Raw genomic sequence first — 19,987 nt, 5'->3', positions numbered from 1 at the left:
ATTAAACAAGGCTCTAGTGTTTAGCATTTTGGAATTATGAAAGTCATGCACTGATTGCTTAGAAGATTGATAAAAAATAAGATCTAATTATAAATGTTGTACAAATAATTAATTTAATTAAAATATTCTTCAGTTTTTCAGTTTCCTGTCTACTCAAGACTATTAATTGCAAGTATACACTGTTTGAACAAATTATACAATATTTTTTCGAAATTTCTTTAAAATGCACTTGTTTTACATGAAAACTACATATATTTTTGGTTGCCCATTACTGTCCCATGGGGCAAAGATCTCCTCCCAAACAAGGAATAGGTTAGATCTTGAGTCTACCATGGTGGCCAAATGCCAATTGGATACTTTGCATAGCCTTAATAAACAAATTTATGCATACTATATAGATACAAGATAAAGGTTTTAAACTCACCGGTTCTGTCAGTGTATTGTTCTGTACTGCGGCACCATCAACATCTCCCATCTTAACTTCTGTATCACTTTCCACCTCAAAGATAACCTTGTAAAGGTCAAGTCCCTCAGGTACGTTGGACTCAATGTTTGCCTCTGGTCTTATTGTGAGTTCTTGGTTAATGAGCTGACTGCGACTTACTCGGAGAGAGCCTTGAAGTGTTTCTGATATAGCCTAAAATAATATAAAAATATTCTATTAATTATTTTATTTACCTGTTTTTTAACTAGCATTCTTAAAAAATATATCAAAGCTATATTAGAAATGTGTCTAGAAGTAACTTTTAATTTAATTAATTATAATCTATCACTGTGGCCTTAATTTATTCTACAATATCCTTTAAAAAGCAATTATTTTTATCACAATAAATTGTAAAAGGCAGTCTAAATACAATTTTAACTTTTTTCAACATCAGTACTCTATACTTTCATTTCCTGCTGCACAAACAAAACAATACTTACCTAAAGGTATGCACCATCACAAAGATAACTACATACATACTTATATCCAAGGCCAATCAATTAACTTGTGTGAACAGAAAGAATCAAGTTACAAAGTAATAAGGATAGTCAAGTAACCCAATTTCTACTGTATTATCTATGCTATCCAGATAACATACAAGATTATTGATAACAAGTTCTAAGAGATATTTATTATTCTATGGTACAAGTATTTATTTTCACAGCCTATTTTAAATTGATTGGTATAAATCATCATTCAACTCTAAAGAAAATTAAAAATACAATGAGCAGAATATTTTTGTCTGCAATGCTTAGTATTCTAGCCAGAAGGTACCAAACAAAAAACTCGTTTATATGTATTTAAATTATGTATGTAAATAAAACACAATGTCAAACTGAACTTACCTGATAGCTGCAATAATGTTAAACAAATAGGTACTCATGTTGCTCTTTCGCAATCTCATTAAACTCTAAAGTGCATTCTTACATGCGAAACGATGAAAAACCGCGTGAAAAACTAACATTGTGCACTTACGTCGCTCAAAATGTCTTCCAAATCGCAACATACATTTGTCGTGAATACGGGCGTCGGGCTCGGTGTACGTGATCGATCAGAATAAAAATCTATATCTACCGGGTCCAATACCTCTTTTGTGTGATATTCATTGAACTCCATCACTGCATGCTGTTGGGAAACATTCACAAAAACGATATATTTCACAAACACTGCTGCATTATGCGTTACGACTTACGTATAAAAACACTATGTTATTATAAATACCACGGCACATAGTATCACGATCTTACCCATTGATATTTAGGTTCTCTTGCGAGAACAAAACATTTTAACAGATAACTCTATTTTCAACTTTTATGCGAAATCAAATAAAAACTGCGGTAGGTATTTACCGATTTATGATGAATTGATTGAAGAAAACAAAACGTCAAATTAAAAATGTCAGCCGAATGGAAAATCCGTTTCACTCACTGTATGTAAAATTTATTAACGCTCTAAATTAATAATTAAAAATAGTCACTTTTATTTACCAAGCAGATCCTATAGGTATAACTAAGTTATTTTTAACAAGCCAAACAAAAGATAAACTCATGGACTGCTCTGTCCAGAATTCGCACTTTGCAGGCACTATTCTGACTGCCAGTGAAGATTCTAAAACATGTGCATTTTTAAAAAAACAACACAATATTTTGCCTTTTTACCTAATCGCATGATTAATGATCTCGGACAAAAACAATGAAAGTTTACCCAGGGTTAGGGGATACAAAGAGTATCCAATTTCATATTGTTGTTTCAAAGGCGGCTGGAAACATTTTTTTTAAAGATAAACATAATAAAAATGGCTATAAAAAATGTAAAGCTTGTGCTTTGTTCTTTTGTAAAATGTATACTACTAAAGGTAGGTAATCTATTTAATAACTATCTATATCCTGAATTGATGTTTTTTTTACAAATTAAAGTGTTCAGGGACCACTTCCATACGTTGGTATGATAGTGCGAATTTTGTAGTTTAAGTTATGATAAGTTAGCTATATAAATGTTTAAAATCATTTTTAAAGTAAATTTAACACGTATAATTCACACAAACAAATATTTATCATGTAAAGAGACAAAAAACATTATAACTAATTAAAAATAGGCGCAATATTTTATATTCCGCGTTTAATTATTTTATTTCGAGAATTGCTTTCTGGTTTCTGAACGCACTTATGTCATCCACGGCGTCCGTTTGTAACGTCATGTCGTGTTTGTAATTTTGAAAATATTTACTTGTGCTTCGCTATTTTATGTGAAAGAAATCAGTGAAAAGTGTTGTAAAAGTGATCGTAATGGAGAATTCAATAAACGAAAACGAAATACATCAGTCTTTTCGGTCTCCACCGAGGAGGAGACGCTCAACTTTTTTTGAGCGTAGAGATTCCATAGGTGTGTACAAGCAACCGATTATTAGTCCTCTATAATGTTGAAATAACATTTTGACCATTGCATTTATTGTTATTTATGATTTGTTTGGTGATAAGACAGTGTTATTATTTGTTTTCACGGTTTTCAGTCCCACATACCATGTCTGAAAATGTTAACCCTAATAAGAAAGAGACTGAAGTAACGGAAAGACAAACTCAAGATATGACCAGGTATTGTAACGTTAAACTTTTTTTCTAACTCTTACTATCGTGTTTTACATTTAACATACTCATAATTTCATCTTATTTTAGGTATTATCAAAAACTCTTGGCTGAAAAGGAAATGTGGAAAAAGGAGGTAAATGAGAGGCGAAACAAGTATCACGATCTTAGACAGTATGTATCCACATTGCAATGACATTACTCCTTAAAAGTTGTATCTATACTTAATGGTAATTCATAAACTTTTTCTTTACCAGGCAATACCAGATGGCAGCAAAAGCATCCAGCAGATCTAGAATGTCATACTCTGCTCTATCAAATGAAGATATTGAATTTCTTAAAGCAAAACCAAACATTTCAAAACTTGTTGACTCTCAACAGAAACTGCATAAGAGTGTTTTGGAGACTAGAGAAATCTACAGAAGAGCGAGCGAGCTTGACAACATAATATTGACACACAGTGAAGATATGGTCAACATGGTCACAGATTACATCTTAGAAAACAGTACTGTGGAACCAGTGGAATGACCAACACTAACAAATTTTATTTAAAATTGTAAATAGTCTATATTTAGAGGATGTTTCGTACATATTAGATTAAAGATATGTTTTCTTATACATGTCTCAGAAGTCTATGATTAATCATAATTAAGTATGTTTAACTGAACTGCCTATTTGCCATTTATTTTTGAAGTATGGCAATTTTTAATATAACATTAGGATAAAACTGAATATTGTTGTAAATAAGTATGAACTAACAGTGTAAATAACTATTCTTAGAAGAATAAAAGCTAACTTTGAGAATTTGTTACTATATTCTTATCCCTGTATTCCCCAGATTGTGTCATATCATTAACATATTTTCACAAAGAGATACATAAAATAAAGAGGAAGTCAATGGACTAATGGATAAGTATTAGAGCGAAAATTATAAGAAGTAGTTCATCATACACATAATAATATATGGTTTGTTATTGCTGTTTAAAATAGATTTTTATAGCTTGGCATCAAATTGACAAAACTATTTGGCTATGCAGACTCACAAATAATTCAACAAAAATTAAAACAACTTACAATAAGTTTTAGATAATGAATAACAATTTATTTCATTGTAACTTACATTTCATTCAAAATACATAAATTCGATTCATTCAGAAATCAACATTAAATCACAACATAAATTATTTCATTTATTTTATTACAATTATGATTGTACCCCTTCAGCCGTTTAGGAAACCTAAGTTTGGAAACTGGTTTCCTAAAAGTATTTTTTTATACTTATACATAACTGGTTTCTTAAAAGGATTTTTTAATACTTATAGGTAACTGGTTTCCTAAAAGGATTTTTTAATACTTATAGGTAACTGTATAACTAACCTCATAAAAAAATAAATAAAGAAATAAAAAAATCATAAAAAAGAAAATCTATATAAGAAATTAAATACAAATTTTAAAAAGAATGGTTAAACAATAGTGTCATTAAGAAAACTTGTTGCTGTAGTAAGGAACAGGTCAGGACAACGAACAATTTGGAAGGCTGGCATAGCCGGATTAACAGATACATTGGCAAGAAAAATGTTACAGTTGCCAATTTACTAGAAATTTTGATTAAGGAAACTAAAGTTACTAATATTTTTAAAAATAACTGCAAAAAAAATGAAAGGTTACCTAGACATAGATAATGAAATTGATAACGCAATAAATGACCTGAACAATGGAGTAATAACTGCGGGGCACTGTATTGAAATTATTTAACCTTACGCATTTTTGTTTTAATTTAACTAAGGAAATTGTTTTTATTTAATCTTAAGAAGAGTTGTATTTATGTTTTAGGAGTTTATTTATTTGATTAAATAACCACATAAGCCAAAATAATCAATGCCGGTAAACATTTCTACTGAAATGTGGTTAGTAGTTTCGTATGGGTGGCTATTAACATAAGCATAGTACTTCTAGGAAACCAGTTACCTATAAGTATTAAAAAATCCTTTTCAGAAACCAGTTACGTATAAGTATAAAAAAATACTTTTAGGAAACCAGTTTCCAAACTTAGGTTTCCTAAACGGCTGAAGGGATTGTACCCCTTCAGCCGTTTAGGAAACCTAAGTTTGGAAACTGGTTTCCTAAAAGTATTTTTTTATACTTATACATAACTGGTTTCTTAAAAGGATTTTTTAATACTTATAGGTAACTGGTTTCCTAAAAGGATTTTTTAATACTTATAGGTAACTGTATAACTAACCTCATAAAAAAATAAATAAAGAAATAAAAAAATCATAAAAAAGAAAATCTATATAAAGAAATTAAATACAAATTTTAAAAAGAATGGTTAAACAATAGTGTCATTAAGAAAACTTGTTGCTGTAGTAAGGAACAGGTCAGGACAACGAACAATTTGGAAGGCTGGCATAGCCGGATTAACAGATACATTGGCAAGAAAAATGTTACAGTTGCCAATTTACTAGAAATTTTGATTAAGGAAACTAAAGTTACTAATATTTTTAAAAATAACTGCAAAAAAAATGAAAGGTTACCTAGACATAGATAATGAAATTGATAACGCAATAAATGACCTGAACAATGGAGTAATAACTGCGGGGCACTGTATTGAAATTATTTAACCTTACGCATTTTTGTTTTAATTTAACTAAGGAAATTGTTTTTATTTAATCTTAAGAAGAGTTGTATTTATGTTTTAGGAGTTTATTTATTTGATTAAATAACCACATAAGCCAAAATAATCAATGCCGGTAAACATTTCTACTGAAATGTGGTTAGTAGTTTCGTATGGGTGGCTATTAACATAAGCATAGTACTTCTAGGAAACCAGTTACCTATAAGTATTAAAAAATCCTTTTCAGAAACCAGTTACGTATAAGTATAAAAAAATACTTTTAGGAAACCAGTTTCCAAACTTAGGTTTCCTAAACGGCTGAAGGGGATTGTACATTTAGTAAAACAGTAATCCATTGTACACATGATTGTAAGTGGCCTGTTTGAATGAATTTAAAACATCTAAATTTTGGCGCCAATTCTTCAAAACATTGTTCACTGTCACAGATTAGTCAGCATTTTTTTACGTTTTCAATTATTACTATCAGCAATATAAAAAACAACTACATATAAATTTGCCAATGAACTCTAAGCTATTATTAAGTTAGGTCGATTGTAATTTCTCTAGGCATCTAGGCTAGTTGATAATAAGTATTTCATATTTTCATTTTATTATCCAATTGGATTTAGTAAAATAATTACAGTTTGCTACGTGTACAATGGATAAACTGCTCATAAAAAATTGAGCTATTTCTGGCAGTGGTGATTTGCTTATGTGAGCGATTACAGTCTATTGATAAGCTAATTAGTTACTTCATTTTATATAGAGTACTGAAAAATATCAGCCTGAGGATCCATAGCATGAAGTCATTAGGGACACAATTCATATAATATTATTGTGGTCTAATGATCTATATTGACTCCCATTGAGGTAAAAGCTTGAATTAATAGTTAGAACTAGAACTGTTATACATAATACATGTTTTGTCTAGCAACTGCTTGTGTCTAGTGACTATAATAAATCTTAATCGACTATACATATATTTATATGAATGAATATAATATTGGCATCACAGCTAAAACTATTTGATTATCAGAAATTGCATTGAAATACATTTATAATTATATCCATTTCATTTTGAGTGAGAGTCCCATAGGATACGAAAATCTAAAGTGCTTTGATACATTCTAATATAACTTAAATATGGACGAAAATAAGTTATTACAACTTAACAAATATTTTACATAATATTAAAAACTCAATACTCATTTACACTTTGTATGAAATACACAACACTCTTAAGTTGTTACAATTCTCTTATGAATCTAGATACAAAATTATTAAAAATTTAACCATTATTGTGAACAATATTTTATATGGAATCTTAATTAATGGCTACAAGCCTTATAAACTGAGACTAAGTAATTCTACATAAAAGTTTTAACACATTGCATTTCCATAGATGTGTGTTACGTAAAAGTAGAAACAGAAATCAATAAATAATTAATATTAATTATATTTCAATTTGTCCAATACCAATTTAATCACGAACCTGTACAAATATTGAACATATTCCTGTTAGCAACATGTTAAAACATTTATGACCTTTTTGTACATACAGTTAGTTAATTATTGCAGCTTGGTGTTGAGAATACACTTTTCCTTAATATCAGGATATTTCACATAGTTCTCTTTGGAATTATTCAGATTTAACCTGGGAAAGGACTAGATTATATTGGTGTAATTTTCCCGGTAGATATCACCTGAATAATTCAAAAGTAATATGCACACTACTAATGTTCATTATTGCATCTTGCAAGGCATATAAATACTGAATATCTTTAATGCGAGTTTAATGTACATTAGGGTCCAATTTTATTGGTGCAGTTTGTCCAACAATTAAACCCAATGTGGAGAACTATTTTTATATCTAGGACTAATAATTTACAGAGTTCAATCCATTAACAGTGTGTCACTTGTTGCAACTATAAGAGTGCATTGAGGAACTTTAACAAGAGTATATTACACTGTACAGCGGATGCTACGACACTCAACTCAAATGTTTTGTATGAAAACTTCGCCTGGTATGAACCTTCTTATCTTTGGCAGTCTTGTATTCACGTCGGCAGGGGCTGTTTCTTAAGTCTAATATAGTGTTCACCTTCTCCACTATTTCCTTGGCGATGTCGTGATCGCTTTCGAAGTCGTGGATTTTGTACGATGTGTTGGGATGGAATATGTAGGAATTTTGACCTGAAATCAATCATTAAAAACATTATAAAACAATTTTTTTCTCAAAAGACTGAGAGCAAATCTTCTTTTATTTAATAGCCATATCATACAGATCTAGCAACTAAACACGTCGCGAGCTCGACGGCAAAGGGCCTGGCAGAGGCGTATAAACATAATATTATATGCCTGAAAATACATAACTAGACCAGCAACTAGATTACATAGTAAAATTGAAATAAATGTTTTACCTGATGCAGAGGTATTTCTTTCGTTGTAAGCAGCATTGTGACTAGGTGAGTAGACTATCCTAAAGGTGGACCTATTGCCTCTCGTCTCCAGGATCTGACACCAGGCCACAGAGTCTATACTGTGTAGGAAGTACTTTGACCTTGACTGCACATGGAAAGCAAACATTAGGGTTATTGCAAAGTTTGGACACAATTTTATTTTATTTTTACTAAGACAAAATTTCAACTTCGCCTCAGAACTTACAAGCCATTATATGTCAAAACAATATATAATAGTATTATGTAATTTACCCAAAAAGCGTGCTTTTGTGTGACTAAAGGTTCAACTTCTATCCTGTCTAATGATATACCGAGTTGCACTGAAGTATTGGTACGCACTTTGCGCAACAACTGCACTTTATATGCTTTGTACTGAGGTGCCTCAGTAGCCATTATGTGTGACTGCATTTTACCCATGTCAACATCCACTGCTCCTGTAATACATGGATACAATTTTGTTAAGTACACTAACTATATTATTTTATAAGTCATAGAAAAAAATACACTTTCTTCTATAGTATACTCACACAATAATTATAACTAAACAAATAGTTAATATAACAAATTAAAAGTGGACTAAGTAGTAAACCAAAGTTTTATATCACAAATTCAAAGTAGGTATCAAAATGTATAACCATTACCTTCATTCAAAGCTTTCAATGCGCTTATAACAGCTTCAGATGTGGAGCTATCTCCTGTATGCAATCTGGAAGAGTTCTGATGGCTCACTCCAGAATTCTCTGCCTTTGGGAACACATGGAAGGCTCCACTCATACCATCTTCAGTTATAGGCATAGGGGCTGGACATAATGAGCTTTTACTTCTTAGTTCAATGAGACCAAGACAGGTGAAGCCAAACTTGGAGCAAGGTTCATTGGCATCTAGGCAAGGGAAAGCCCAGTCAACCTCCCCATCGTCCTCTGCTATGCATAGTCCATAGTCTTGCACAGATCCAAGGGATATGTCTGGATGTTCAATGCTGGAATATTCAACATTTGTTAAATAATGTGAAAGAGGACTTCATAGACTTATTATGTAATTTTATTACAATCATCTAATTTCTGAATTTAGACTGGGACAATAATATTCTATAGAATCTAAAAAATACTAGTGTAGTTAATAAAATCTTAACTTACCTGTACTTATAGCATGTGAAACCAATCAAATCCTTGATCTTAGCATTGGCAATAACACACACAACTAATGGATAATTCTGATGCTTCTCTGGGAGCATTGTCATGAATATCTTGAATGACTTTGTGGGTAGTCCTAGTTGTGCTGTGCCATCAAACCTGGCATACTCCAGATACTGACGGTGAGGCAGGTCTGGGCAGTTATGCAACTGCTCTGTTAACAGAGACTTCTTTTTACTTGGTTTTCTAACTTCAAATTTAGCAAATACTTCTGCCAGTTGCTCAGCTGTTAGTGGCGATGAGTCCTCCCATTTTATGACTTTGATTTTTGCTGCTTTTTTCAATGCTTGCTCTTTCTTGTCCAGCCACTGTCCTGTGTTGGTCCTATTTCTGTGATGTAACATGAACAACATTAAGAATAGCAATGGGAATGTATTTTAACGTTGTATCACTTTACCTTGAACAGTATCATAATCACTAAATATTTTATCACTAATGTAGCAATATGCAAATAGAATAGCAGTAGCTTCGTCACCTACCTATCGTATCTGCCCGGGAAGCCGGGGTCGTTCCGCACGTAGCTGTCGCACAGCGGGTCGTCATCCTCACTATCATCCATGTCAGGGTAAGGGTCGAACCGTGTCACTATTTCCTTCTCCACCTCTTCTTCCGATATATCTCCCATGCCATCTTTGCCTTTGCTTGGTCCAGGCTGATTCAGCCTCCCATCTCTTATCCTCTTTTTTTCCTCGATAGATTTATTTTGAAAGATTTTTGAAAAGTCTTCCCCGGCCATAACAATCTCACACAAACCTGTGTCGTCGGTTGCAATGAATGCATCTCGTATGTTTTTGAGGAGCCAAATTTTGTTATCATATGTAGCCATTATAATTATTTAATGGAGCTCCAATTAGAACAAGTGTATTTCGATTGCTTGTTTTCTACCTCGAAAATTGAAACACATGTCAAAGTTCCCAAACAAAATGCTTTTCGTGTGATCCAAATTCACTTTCTAGCTAGTTGCACGTAACTAGCATTAAAATGTATCAAAACAAGGACAGTGTTATACAGTTTGTTGGAAAAACCGAGATTGCAGAAAAAATATTTATGCTAGTAATATCAAACATCTTGGGTATGGAACGTTTTATGTCATTTTTGACATTTCGTTTAAATTGTCAGTAGCGTCATTTGATTAGGTACCTATCTATGTGAAATCAATTGATAGGTAGATTTCTAGAGCTAGAGACTCTTGGCAACCTATAAAAACCTTGGTATACCTTATAAATTACTTTATCGCTGTCTAAGAACAAAATGATACGTAAAAACCATTTTTTAGTTTTCGATGACATTAAAATAAGTTAAAACGAATCTTTTCAGAGTAGTCGAATAACTGAATTAATTGAATCGCGAGTATTTCTATTTAATCTGTATTGTGCGGCTGATGCTTGACAAGTTGACATTGATTTATTTGTTGTCATAGAAACCAATAATATCAACAATATTAAAATATTGTCGAGTCTTGTTTGCTGTAAGTTAAATTATTATTGTACAGTATTTGGAGTAACTGATTATTTATATACGTAAGTAATGACTTAGTACAAGATAGGTATGAAAAAAATGTTTAATCGACAACTACTTTTAGGTTATGTGCTTATTGTTTTTTTCGGTAATAATTTGATATTATTTGTAATTACAAACTTCGCTGCGAATAGGCTAGTACTAAACCGTTAGTCTACTTATGTAACATATTATTTGTTTATCATTTGTGCTTTATTTTACTTTGTTCGTCTGTTAACATGGCTATATTTTATACTGTCTGAGTACTCAATACTCAATTTAAAATAAAAAACGAACCTACTTGTATATGTATAGTTAAATATGAATAACTTAATTTGGACATTTATTTCTAAAATAAAAGAATAGTACATATGAGTCTATGTTAATTTATTTCTTATTAGTAATACAAACATGAAACAGTAAGTAAAAAATCTAAAAACACTTTTCGTAAATAATCTATCGACGAGGAACATGAAAATAGTGTAAATAATAATAAAAAGCGACCATTTCCACCAGAACTATTAAAAGAATTATCAAACCAGCATCTACAGTAAATAAGTATAAAGGATACATTCTTTTACATAGATTTTGAATTCATTTTGCAAACATTCATTTTGAAGACAAATTTGTTTCAATAGTATGTGTTCTTAAAAGTTTTTATGCAATACTATAGTTGCCCAAAGCCAACATACAACGCCTCAGGTCCTGAACGCAGTCATAATAAGAGCGGTATGGGGGACACAGTGTATCATTGTAAAGTTTAAGCACATCTATGAATTTCTTCATTGCTTCTCCATACTGGCCACTTTCCATTGCTGCACGACCAAGACGATACATCATTTCAGTGTCCTGTGGAAAATATAATCATGTTTATTTTTTATTCCAGTTTGATACATAACACATACTATTACATACGATGATAAAAAGTCATAGATTGATATTGTACTTTTTTACAGGAAGTCTTATGATACACTATCATCATGGCTGATGATGAAGATGGTAAGATACTAATACCAAATAAATAATTAATTAAAACTTAATCTAAAACAATTTATGAAATTTTCTATTTGCGCTAATCATAATGTCTATTGTCCAAGTGAAAATGTTGGTAATTTTCCAGTTGTTGAAGAGGAGGTGCAGTTGGAAGAACGTGGTGAAAGTGAGGTAGCATTAAGCCCTGTGTTGGCTGAGAAGCCTCTAGCACCACCTCTGTATGAAGTGAGACCTGGGCTTGGCGGCAAGTATGTTGAGTTTTATTGAAACTTTATAAATTAATTGTAGCTAACATTTGTTTAAATGGTTTGGGCTGCACCCTGGTACCATATAAAATTATGTAACAGTTGTTTTAGTTTCTACACCCCCAAAAGTCCTATACATATACTGGCTAATGGAACTGCACTTTGCTTTCTAGACATATTGTTTTACGACAAATTAAATGATCCCAAAAAATTGTGTTACTCTTTTTTTGCTTGAATAACAACTTGTTCTTCTTATTTCAGATTTCAAGCAGCAAATGTAAAAGAAATAATTATGTCGACAATGCAGGAGCAGCTGATGGGGCGACAGTACCGCTCTGACCAGGCTGTGAAGTGGGCTAAGTCTATTGCTAATGGCGTAAGGCAGCGGGTACAGGAGCTCGATATGAAAAGGTTGGCATTGAAAAATAGTTTGTGATGTCTAAAATGTTAATGTATTGCAATTAAGATCTTATCTTAATCCTCATTTACGTCTTTATTTGGTTAATGAGCCAAATATATGGGTTCCACGGCTTTTGATGTTAACCAGTTATTCCAGAGGGTTTGCGGGTAGCCTTAGAATTCTTAAATATATTGTAACTATCTTTATATGTTCTTTTTACAGTACATACAAGACATACAAGTAGGAAAAGGTGGCTCGTCATAAGGCTGCCATAACAGTTACTAATTAGACGTGAAAGCATTTAATCCTATTTTACTTTGTTCAGGTACAAAATCCTAGTACAAACGATAGTAATGGAGATGAAAGGAGCCGGTGTTAAATGCGGGCAGCGATGCATCTGGGACCCCGAGACTGACGACTACGTAGGCGACTTGTATAAGAACGACACGATATTCTGCTACACCACTGTGTACGGCGTTTACATGTATTGATATTATTTATATCTTAGTACAATGTGACTTACCATAGCGAATATTTGAACGTAATTAAAATGTATGACGATACGTTTCAATAAGACAAACAGTCTTTAATGCGATACGAAATATGTTATTTTTCACGGTGTTTAAGACTATTATATTTCTATTATTAGAACATATTGTGTTCGGTTTAGAATATATACAAGAACTAAATATACTTAACGAAATAGGACACTCCGAAATCGTGATAGACTGTCTAATAACTCTCTTCGATACTTGCGTTATCAAAGCACGGCTAGTTCAATAAGAGGCTTATAAAATCACAGGCTATTTTATAATGCCAAACAAGTTCAGGTTGTTAACCAGTAAAGACTCTGCTAAATAGGTGCTTAGCTTTCCCACCAGAGGCGCTAGTGCCAATGCAAACATATCATATGGAAGAAATTAGGAAAATATGTTTTGTGTTATTGTATTTATATTATAATTTAACATGTTTAAGCTAAAACGTGTAATGAATTTTAAGTTCGTAGCGTTATTTTGTAATCTGTTAGTGCCTTCATCATTAATTGTTTATTAATGAAATGTTCAAATAGTTAATAAATTGTGTAAATATTAAGTTGGGTATTTTATTTCAATTTAACGAAACCCTTTCTAACAAGCATCACGTAAACAAGGATTCAAAAAACGCTAACCATAGTACCCTCGTAGTATAGTCCGACAACTTAGTAGAAAGCCCTGACATGCATTATTTATCTATAGATTATATAGTTCTACATATTTAAAAAAACAGTAGCTGTATCAATCAGGCCACCGTCTGTTCTGAGCAGCTGTTGCAAATTCAGATCACTGATGTTCTAAATTCTGAATGTTATATACCTCCGTCAGACGCAAAGATTGCATACAAGGCTCTCTACTAATTAGTTGGACTATAGTACCCACATGCATGGCATTAAAGTTGAATATGGCAGGTACATTAAAGCAGTAAAGCGCTCTGTGAGACACAGCGCGCCAACAAGTATTTTTATAGCAATAAAACCCGCAAGTGCGTTTTGCACTTTTGAAAAACAGTAACAATAAGTAGCGTAGAGCTGTGGGGATCACTTAATCAGAGAAAACTACACACCAAAATCTAGTAAAAACAGGCAGATTATTGTGTAGATTGAGCGCTTGATACTTTATAAATACGTCACGGAATTTTCATAACCATATTGAGTAAGTTTGATCAGTCAATTCTACCCTAATTTACAGGTATATTTATATGCCGTAAATGTTATGTTATGTTATATCACAACTGTTTGCTGTACAATTCTCAAGCTAACTCTAATTTTGTTTTCAGCTGTGAAATATGAAATATGACACAGCTATGAAAACTTTTTATAAAGGTAGTTGGTAGGTACTAATTTGGTTAGTCTAGTCGTTATTTATTTTAGTGATTTAGATGGAGCAAATATTTCTGCCTATTTTGTATTAAAAATTATGGCGTAAGTACAATCAATTTCCTTGTTCATTGCTCATCAAAGTTTAACGTAATATATTTAGAAATTTACTGAACAAAATTAAATAACAAAGAAAACCAATTCCGAATCTATTAAACTTACCAGAGTATTATAACAGTTTATGAAGCTGGTTAAAATGTAGAAGCCTTTAGAAATTGGTAAACCGAACGAATAGATAAATGAGATATACAATTAGGATTGTCGCAAATAGGTTTATTCAAAGAGGATTAAACACACGTCATAAAAAGCGTTTGTTCTAGGCAAGGTGTCTTTAGCTTTGATCTGAAAGGGTGTGGCGGACATTGCGCAGTTAGAATTGGTTTTCCGCGCAAGTGCAGAGAAGTTTACAAAGCTGGTTATCTCCTAACGAAGTGCTGACGACTCGCCGGCACAATAAATAATTTACACAATAATAAATTGTGCGTGTCATGCTGTGACTGCAATAATTTAAGCGATATGTATAGTTTATGGCTTGCTTTACTGTCATACAGACTATTTTGTTTGTTGTTTTAATATTCCTAACAAACTACGTTTGAAAAACATTTCTAAAATGAAAAGCGCGTTTGTTAGAGTACGTATTTTACATCGAGCCTTTAAGTTTGCTAAAGCTCCCGATAGAGGCGCTGTACAGTCCTTCATACAATGATAAGGTATTGTTTATTGTCACTCGAAACGGAAAATTGAACCGATGAATAACAGTAACCGATGTACTAAGAATTGTTTACTATAAAAGTAAACAAATCTTTAAAGGGTTAGTGCTTCGGTTTAAACCGTTTCGATGTGTTTGAGTTAGTAGAATAAATTGTTTTGCCAGTAGACGTAGACTTACCTGCAAAGACTTTAGTCCCTTCAATATGTTGGTGTATTGATGGCAGAGACCGCATTGTACCATGAACTCTTGGCAATCGTGAGGTACTGCCACCACGTTAGGACATGGACGGTCAGAATCACATCTGTAAAAGTTTCAAAATATTATATAGGTATTGTTTGATTACTCATATATGTATGTTTCATGGTTCGTTTTCATTTTGCGAAACAAAATTTAAGATAGTTGAAAAAAACAAATCATCACATTTAACTTTTGTCTATTCAACTGCTGTTTCCATTAGGTACGAATAATTTATTTTCATGTTTCCGTGTGTTTCAAAATATGGATCTAAATATTTTGTTGTTTCCATTACGAATAATTTAGGTATACTCATGTTTTTTGTATATTCCAAAATCTGGGTCTAAATATTGTATCAAAGCGAGATTAGTACTTACTTAAATCTCATGTAATTTTCATTCATCTGTTCATACAGCGGCCAGTTTTGTTCGCACGGTACGCAGTTGCAATCGAACCAGTACTGCTCCTTCAAGTCAGCGCGTCTCTTTTCTTTAGGAACTGTCGTGAATATGGGACCGTAATTCTCGGACACTTCTTCGCCTTTCTTTATGCTTTTGACGGCACGAACAACGATTTTAGCACCACAGAAATATCTGCAAACATAAATAAACATTAGTGTTTCATATAAATTTTAAAAGGTTTTAAGATAGATCTATTATGGGGTTATTGATAAATTGTATATGGAAAACATATTAACTCAGTAAAGAAATGAATAAAGTAGCTTATTGTTCAGTTTATATCATACCTCACTACACCCGGGTCACACGAGTGATTGAAAAGCGCAAGAGTTGGGAATACAGCTCCCGCCAAAAAGACCGACTTTCCGTCATGCTTGATAACATTCTTCCCAACTTTGGGCTTAGCACACTGCAGCTCAAATACTTCGTGAGCGTTGAATTTTAGTATCTGCAGGTTCTTCAATATAAGCCCTCCAATCAGGGCTACATCTTCCTTATATTTCTCATCTACTGCCATAGTTTTCACCTCAGTTATGTCTACAGGCTTACTCCTAGGCTTCCCATCGAAATAGCCGCTTAATTCCAGTAACTTTACCAGGAAAGCTGTCATCTGAGTTCTGTGTAAAAAGTCCTGCTTTGTCCTTTTATCTTCGTGAGACACAAGGTGATAAATATTTCTGTAATCGTCAGTTTTATACGGCCCCGTTGGCTTGTTTTCCAAATCTTTGCTAACATTAACAAAGTATTCCTTTTTGTTTTGCGTGATCATTCTCAACGCTATATGGCAGGTGACTGAACATCCAGACTTCCAAATCAGCGGTAGAATGTGGCATTCGTAGCCGTGGTAAGTTTTCTGAGCGTATTCTAGGCATTTGTCGCTGCAGAATACGACGTTTGGACATTTGGGACATGCCACGAGAATTGGACACCTGAAAAAATATTATTGACTATAATATACACCTACGTACTTATAGTTCAACGTCGTACATTACTTATTATGTATGGATATATGTTAATATTTTTTTAGGTAATTTGCCAAGTCATAAATACCTTATGAAGCAGTTCTGGCAATGTGTTCTCGAATATTCTGCCAGCAATACTCCACTGTGTGGTCTCTCTACTAGCAGTATTTCTCCAGGCTCTATATCTTTCGTGGCAGTCGCATATCGGCCACGAACTTCTTCATAATCAATTTTAATGGCGTCTGAAGCAGCCGGGTACTGTGTATTATGTTTACCAGACAGTTTCGGTGTAGGAGGTTTTCTCTTCAAAGGCTCCGGGTCTTTAGGGTTTCCAGCTAAAACGAGACCCTTGTTCAATATTTCCAACATGAGCTTGGAATCAGTTCGCAATTTTTGTCTCTTTTCTTTGTCCAGCTTGGTGGCTTCGTCTAGTGAGCTGATTGTATCCCTGAAATAAACACAGGTTTAATTTGTACCTTTGTGAACTCACTTACCGTAGAGAATGATTCTCCTTAAATATATTGAAAGGTTTTGAGATAAAGTTCGCAAGACTTACTGGAACGCTGAAATAGCTTCCTTATTCCTCTTCAGAACGAGAAGGCACCGGGCCCTTCTCTCATACACCTTGTATCTAAGATGACGAGGATAGCCGAGAGAGAGACACCGTCTGATATCCGCCAGGGTGTCTTCATACTGCTCCAAATGATTCAGGGCGGCTGACCGATTCGCTAACACGATTGATAACTCTTCAGCTAAAACACAAAAAAAATAGGTTTCATAAAATTTCAATGTGACCTAATGAATCAGTAAATTTTGTTATTTATTCAGAGAGAAATTATTCGAAAAGTATATTAGTGCAATATGTTTGCGTAAGGTATATTTATACTTTTCAAATAATTCCTAGAAAAGATATACGAAACTACAAAGTTCAATTTTCCTGTAACACATTTCTGAAATCATATGCCTATATTTTATTGAAGTTGTTACACGTGCAGGCGGTTGAGAGATATAAAAAAATATTACTCATTATTAATTTGTTTTCATTTTCATATACCAGGAATTTAAGAGGAAAACCTTTATAAAATTATATTATTTTCTTTGTTTCAGTTCCCGTCTCTACAAAATATTGTTATAGAGCTATACCGTAGGCTTTATAACAATCAGTTTACTGGGAAATATAAGTTTAATTAAATATTTGTTATTATTTGCTTACAGGAAAATACTTTTAAGTAATAACAAGGTAGGTAAGTAAACAATCTGCGTTGCGGTTGAATCCAGGCCACTTCACGGTACTAAAATACATGACATTCAATTTGAAAGATATTGAGGACCACAAACATCTTCATTAAGAAGAAACAATAAGGATGAGATTTCTTGAAATTGTAATTCCTTACAGTAGGTATAATTATTATTTAATATTATTTTATAAGTAGTTTCCTAATATTATTTGCCTATAGGACCGTCTGAGACTAAAAACAATATGTTTCGTAAAAAATTGTAAGATTTCTAGAGTAGTATAAAATGTCACAACACCAAAATGTTAAAATGAAACGTTACACCAGCTGTTTGTTTACATTGCCTGACCTTTTACATCGCACCGATATTCACTACGGACTTACTTTCCTTCTCCGGCATGTAAGTCATGCTTTGGCTGTACAGCTGCATTGCCTTCGCCCAATCGCCTTTTTGGACAGCTTTATTCGCTTCATCCTTGAATTGGCGCGCTTTTTCCAAGTCTTTTTTCACTGGAAACTCGCCGCCCGTCTGACATTTCTGTAAATCGTCAGTTAAATCGTAGTTTTTGATGATCGGTAGACTGCACAAATAGGAGACACGCTTCGTGTTGGATTCTAAATTGGCGAAATTGTTCCTCGTCACGTCATCCAAAGAGTTGTTTATTATATCGTGGAACTTTTTGAAGAATCCGTCGTTCTCTTGAGACATTTTTGCGGGAGCGGAATGATGCACATGTAATGAATGGTTATTATAATTTTCTTTTAGGTTAGACGTTGAAAGCCGGCGCGCGGTGGACTGTTCCGTAATTCTATTTTTATATTTAGGACGTCGATCTGTTCTTCACTTCAGACAGTTTCGATTCTATAATTGTGAAGTTTTATCAATGCATTTACCCCGAATGTGTTACTAGCTAGCAGTGAAAGTTTTTACAGCTCACACATTTTGTCAGTGTGTATCACATTTGTAGAAAAACTATTTGTAATACGAATATTTTGCTAAAGACATTATACGGCTTTAAATAAACCGGAAAGCTCTCGAACATTGCCGAATTGGATGGAAAATAAAGCAAAGAGTGCAACGTTCATGTCAGTCGGTATAAAAGAATTGCGCCGAAACACGTATCCAATTTAGAAGTTGACTTTTTTGCCAAGACCAAACTTAAATGAAAGATAAACGATGCCGGTTAGTTTAGCAGTTTAGTGTATTTATAAACGCGTAAGATTGGAGATTGATTGTAAAATTTGTATTTCTTTTGCAAAAACTAATTTTGCCTACTACTATTTTTAGATGGGTGCTGATAAGCAATTAAGTAAATTTTAAAACTCGTCGACGATTCTTTACTTGATAAACTATTAAAATATGAATCATATGTATCTACGCAGGTATATCATATTCTCTAACTATCATAATCTTTCAAATAGGGTAAAGTAAATAGATAAGTCACGATAGCAAATTTTTAAACAACAGGAAATAACTAAATATGAAATCATTTTTTTTCGATGAACAATACTGAGTTTACATCTACAATAATAAGTGCAGCGCATTTGAACCTAGTCGGATGCCGCAAATTTTCCACGACAATTAAAAGCACGATTCAAAGAAATTGCATGAAGTAAGTGTCTATGGTCCAAAGTACTGAGTACAAAGAGTTGAGAGGACGGCGCAATTCCTACTACTTCCATACCTCCCTGCATTTTCATAGAATTAGATAAAAGCTCTACTTTGAAACATTACGTGTTCCACAAACAAAGAGACAAGCTTTATTATTGTATAATGTTTTTCTCGCAACTGTTTTTCTCATTTATCCTTATAATTGCAAGTATATGCGCCGTATTCAAATATGATTCACAGTTTCATCTTAAAGTACACCACTAATTGGACTATAATCCCCGGTTAACATGTGCACCGTTAGCTATTGCATTTTAATAAATGTAGAGTAGCATTGTCATAACAATAATAATATGATGAGGTAATTTTGCATCTTATTAAAAATGAATGAAGTAGCT

General features: G+C 33.0%; 5 protein-coding genes across 9 annotated transcripts in view; 2 read left to right on the top strand and 3 right to left on the bottom strand.

The window, feature by feature from the left end:
* The window catches only part of LOC142984699 (rab GTPase-activating protein 1-like), a 36,093-nt gene extending 34,231 nt beyond the window's left edge, over positions 1–1,862 (bottom strand). For all 4 annotated transcript variants that reach the window (XM_076132454.1, XM_076132455.1, XM_076132461.1 and 1 more), the window contains exons 1-3: positions 1,732–1,862; positions 1,460–1,609; positions 425–637 (exon numbers count right to left, since the gene is read on the bottom strand). In XM_076132454.1, coding sequence (XP_075988569.1) covers positions 425–637; positions 1,460–1,600 — 354 coding nt within the window. In that variant the 5' untranslated portion in view covers positions 1,601–1,609; positions 1,732–1,862. The remainder of the gene's footprint in view (positions 1–424; positions 638–1,459; positions 1,610–1,731) is intronic.
* Positions 1,863–2,663: 801 nt separating this feature from the next.
* On the top strand, positions 2,664–3,870 carry LOC142984663 (uncharacterized). Its single transcript, XM_076132417.1, has 4 exons — positions 2,664–2,866; positions 2,994–3,075; positions 3,157–3,240; positions 3,324–3,870. Exons 1-4 carry the CDS (start codon positions 2,770–2,772, stop codon positions 3,592–3,594), a joined length of 534 nt encoding a protein of 177 aa, XP_075988532.1. The 5' UTR covers positions 2,664–2,769; the 3' UTR covers positions 3,595–3,870.
* Positions 3,871–4,072: 202 nt separating this feature from the next.
* Positions 4,073–10,244, bottom strand: Sin1 (SAPK-interacting protein 1). The gene is made up of 6 exons (XM_076132407.1): positions 9,812–10,244; positions 9,276–9,662; positions 8,781–9,118; positions 8,392–8,573; positions 8,101–8,245; positions 4,073–7,873 (listed from the first exon to the last, which is right to left on the bottom strand). The coding sequence occupies exons 1-6, from the start codon at positions 10,156–10,158 to the stop codon at positions 7,671–7,673; spliced, it is 1,602 nt and encodes a 533-aa protein (XP_075988522.1). The 5' UTR covers positions 10,159–10,244; the 3' UTR covers positions 4,073–7,670.
* A 437-nt stretch (positions 10,245–10,681) lies between these two features.
* On the top strand, positions 10,682–13,553 carry LOC142984635 (dynein light chain Tctex-type protein 2B-like). 2 transcript variants are annotated; one of them, XM_076132395.1, is made up of 5 exons: positions 10,682–10,800; positions 11,786–11,828; positions 11,950–12,070; positions 12,329–12,478; positions 12,793–13,553. In XM_076132395.1, exons 2-5 carry the CDS (start codon positions 11,810–11,812, stop codon positions 12,956–12,958), a joined length of 456 nt encoding a protein of 151 aa, XP_075988510.1. In that variant the 5' UTR covers positions 10,682–10,800; positions 11,786–11,809; the 3' UTR covers positions 12,959–13,553. The 2 variants fall into 2 exon arrangements, with proteins under 2 accessions (XP_075988510.1, XP_075988503.1); XM_076132388.1 differs by having other exon boundaries at positions 10,688–10,852.
* On the bottom strand, positions 11,200–18,799 carry Smyd4-3 (SET and MYND domain containing, class 4, member 3). The gene is made up of 7 exons (XM_076132378.1): positions 18,365–18,799; positions 17,302–17,497; positions 16,834–17,193; positions 16,071–16,712; positions 15,703–15,918; positions 15,269–15,392; positions 11,200–11,678 (listed from the first exon to the last, which is right to left on the bottom strand). The coding sequence occupies exons 1-7, from the start codon at positions 18,687–18,689 to the stop codon at positions 11,487–11,489; spliced, it is 2,055 nt and encodes a 684-aa protein (XP_075988493.1). The 5' UTR covers positions 18,690–18,799; the 3' UTR covers positions 11,200–11,486.
* Between the last annotated feature and the right edge of the window lie 1,188 nt (positions 18,800–19,987).

The sequence above is a fragment of the Anticarsia gemmatalis genome, chromosome 2 (genome assembly GCF_050436995.1).
Source record: "Anticarsia gemmatalis isolate Benzon Research Colony breed Stoneville strain chromosome 2, ilAntGemm2 primary, whole genome shotgun sequence".
NCBI classification, from domain to species: domain Eukaryota; kingdom Metazoa; phylum Arthropoda; class Insecta; order Lepidoptera; family Erebidae; genus Anticarsia; species Anticarsia gemmatalis.
Note: the sequence above shows the minus strand (reverse complement) of the source record. Positions and strands in the feature narration are given on the sequence as shown.

Bases quoted from the DNA above. Each gene is read 5' to 3' on its own strand.
- LOC142984663 (XM_076132417.1), top strand. From the start codon at position 2,770: ATGGAGAATTCAATAAACGAAAACGAAATACATCAGTCTTTTCGGTCT. The intron at 2,867-2,993 runs GTGTGTACAAGC...CACGGTTTTCAG, and splicing joins TGAGCGTAGAGATTCCATAG to TCCCACATACCATGTCTGAA. The intron at 3,076-3,156 runs GTATTGTAACGT...ATCTTATTTTAG, and splicing joins CAAACTCAAGATATGACCAG to GTATTATCAAAAACTCTTGG.
- LOC142984635 (XM_076132395.1), top strand. The intron at 12,071-12,328 runs GTATGTTGAGTT...TTCTTATTTCAG, and splicing joins AGACCTGGGCTTGGCGGCAA to ATTTCAAGCAGCAAATGTAA. The intron at 12,479-12,792 runs GTTGGCATTGAA...TACTTTGTTCAG, and splicing joins CAGGAGCTCGATATGAAAAG to GTACAAAATCCTAGTACAAA.
- Smyd4-3 (XM_076132378.1), bottom strand. From the start codon at position 18,689: ATGTCTCAAGAGAACGACGGATTCTTCAAAAAGTTCCACGATATAATA. The intron at 15,919-16,070 runs GTATGATATAAA...TTATGTTTGCAG, and splicing joins TGTGACCCGGGTGTAGTGAG to ATATTTCTGTGGTGCTAAAA. The intron at 15,393-15,702 runs GTAAGTACTAAT...AAACTTTTACAG, and splicing joins GAAAATTACATGAGATTTAA to ATGTGATTCTGACCGTCCAT.
- Sin1 (XM_076132407.1), bottom strand. From the start codon at position 10,158: ATGGCTACATATGATAACAAAATTTGGCTCCTCAAAAACATACGAGAT. The intron at 9,663-9,811 runs GTAGGTGACGAA...GTTACATCACAG, and splicing joins TTCCCGGGCAGATACGATAG to AAATAGGACCAACACAGGAC. The intron at 8,246-8,391 runs GTAAATTACATA...TTCCATGTGCAG, and splicing joins CACAAAAGCACGCTTTTTGG to TCAAGGTCAAAGTACTTCCT.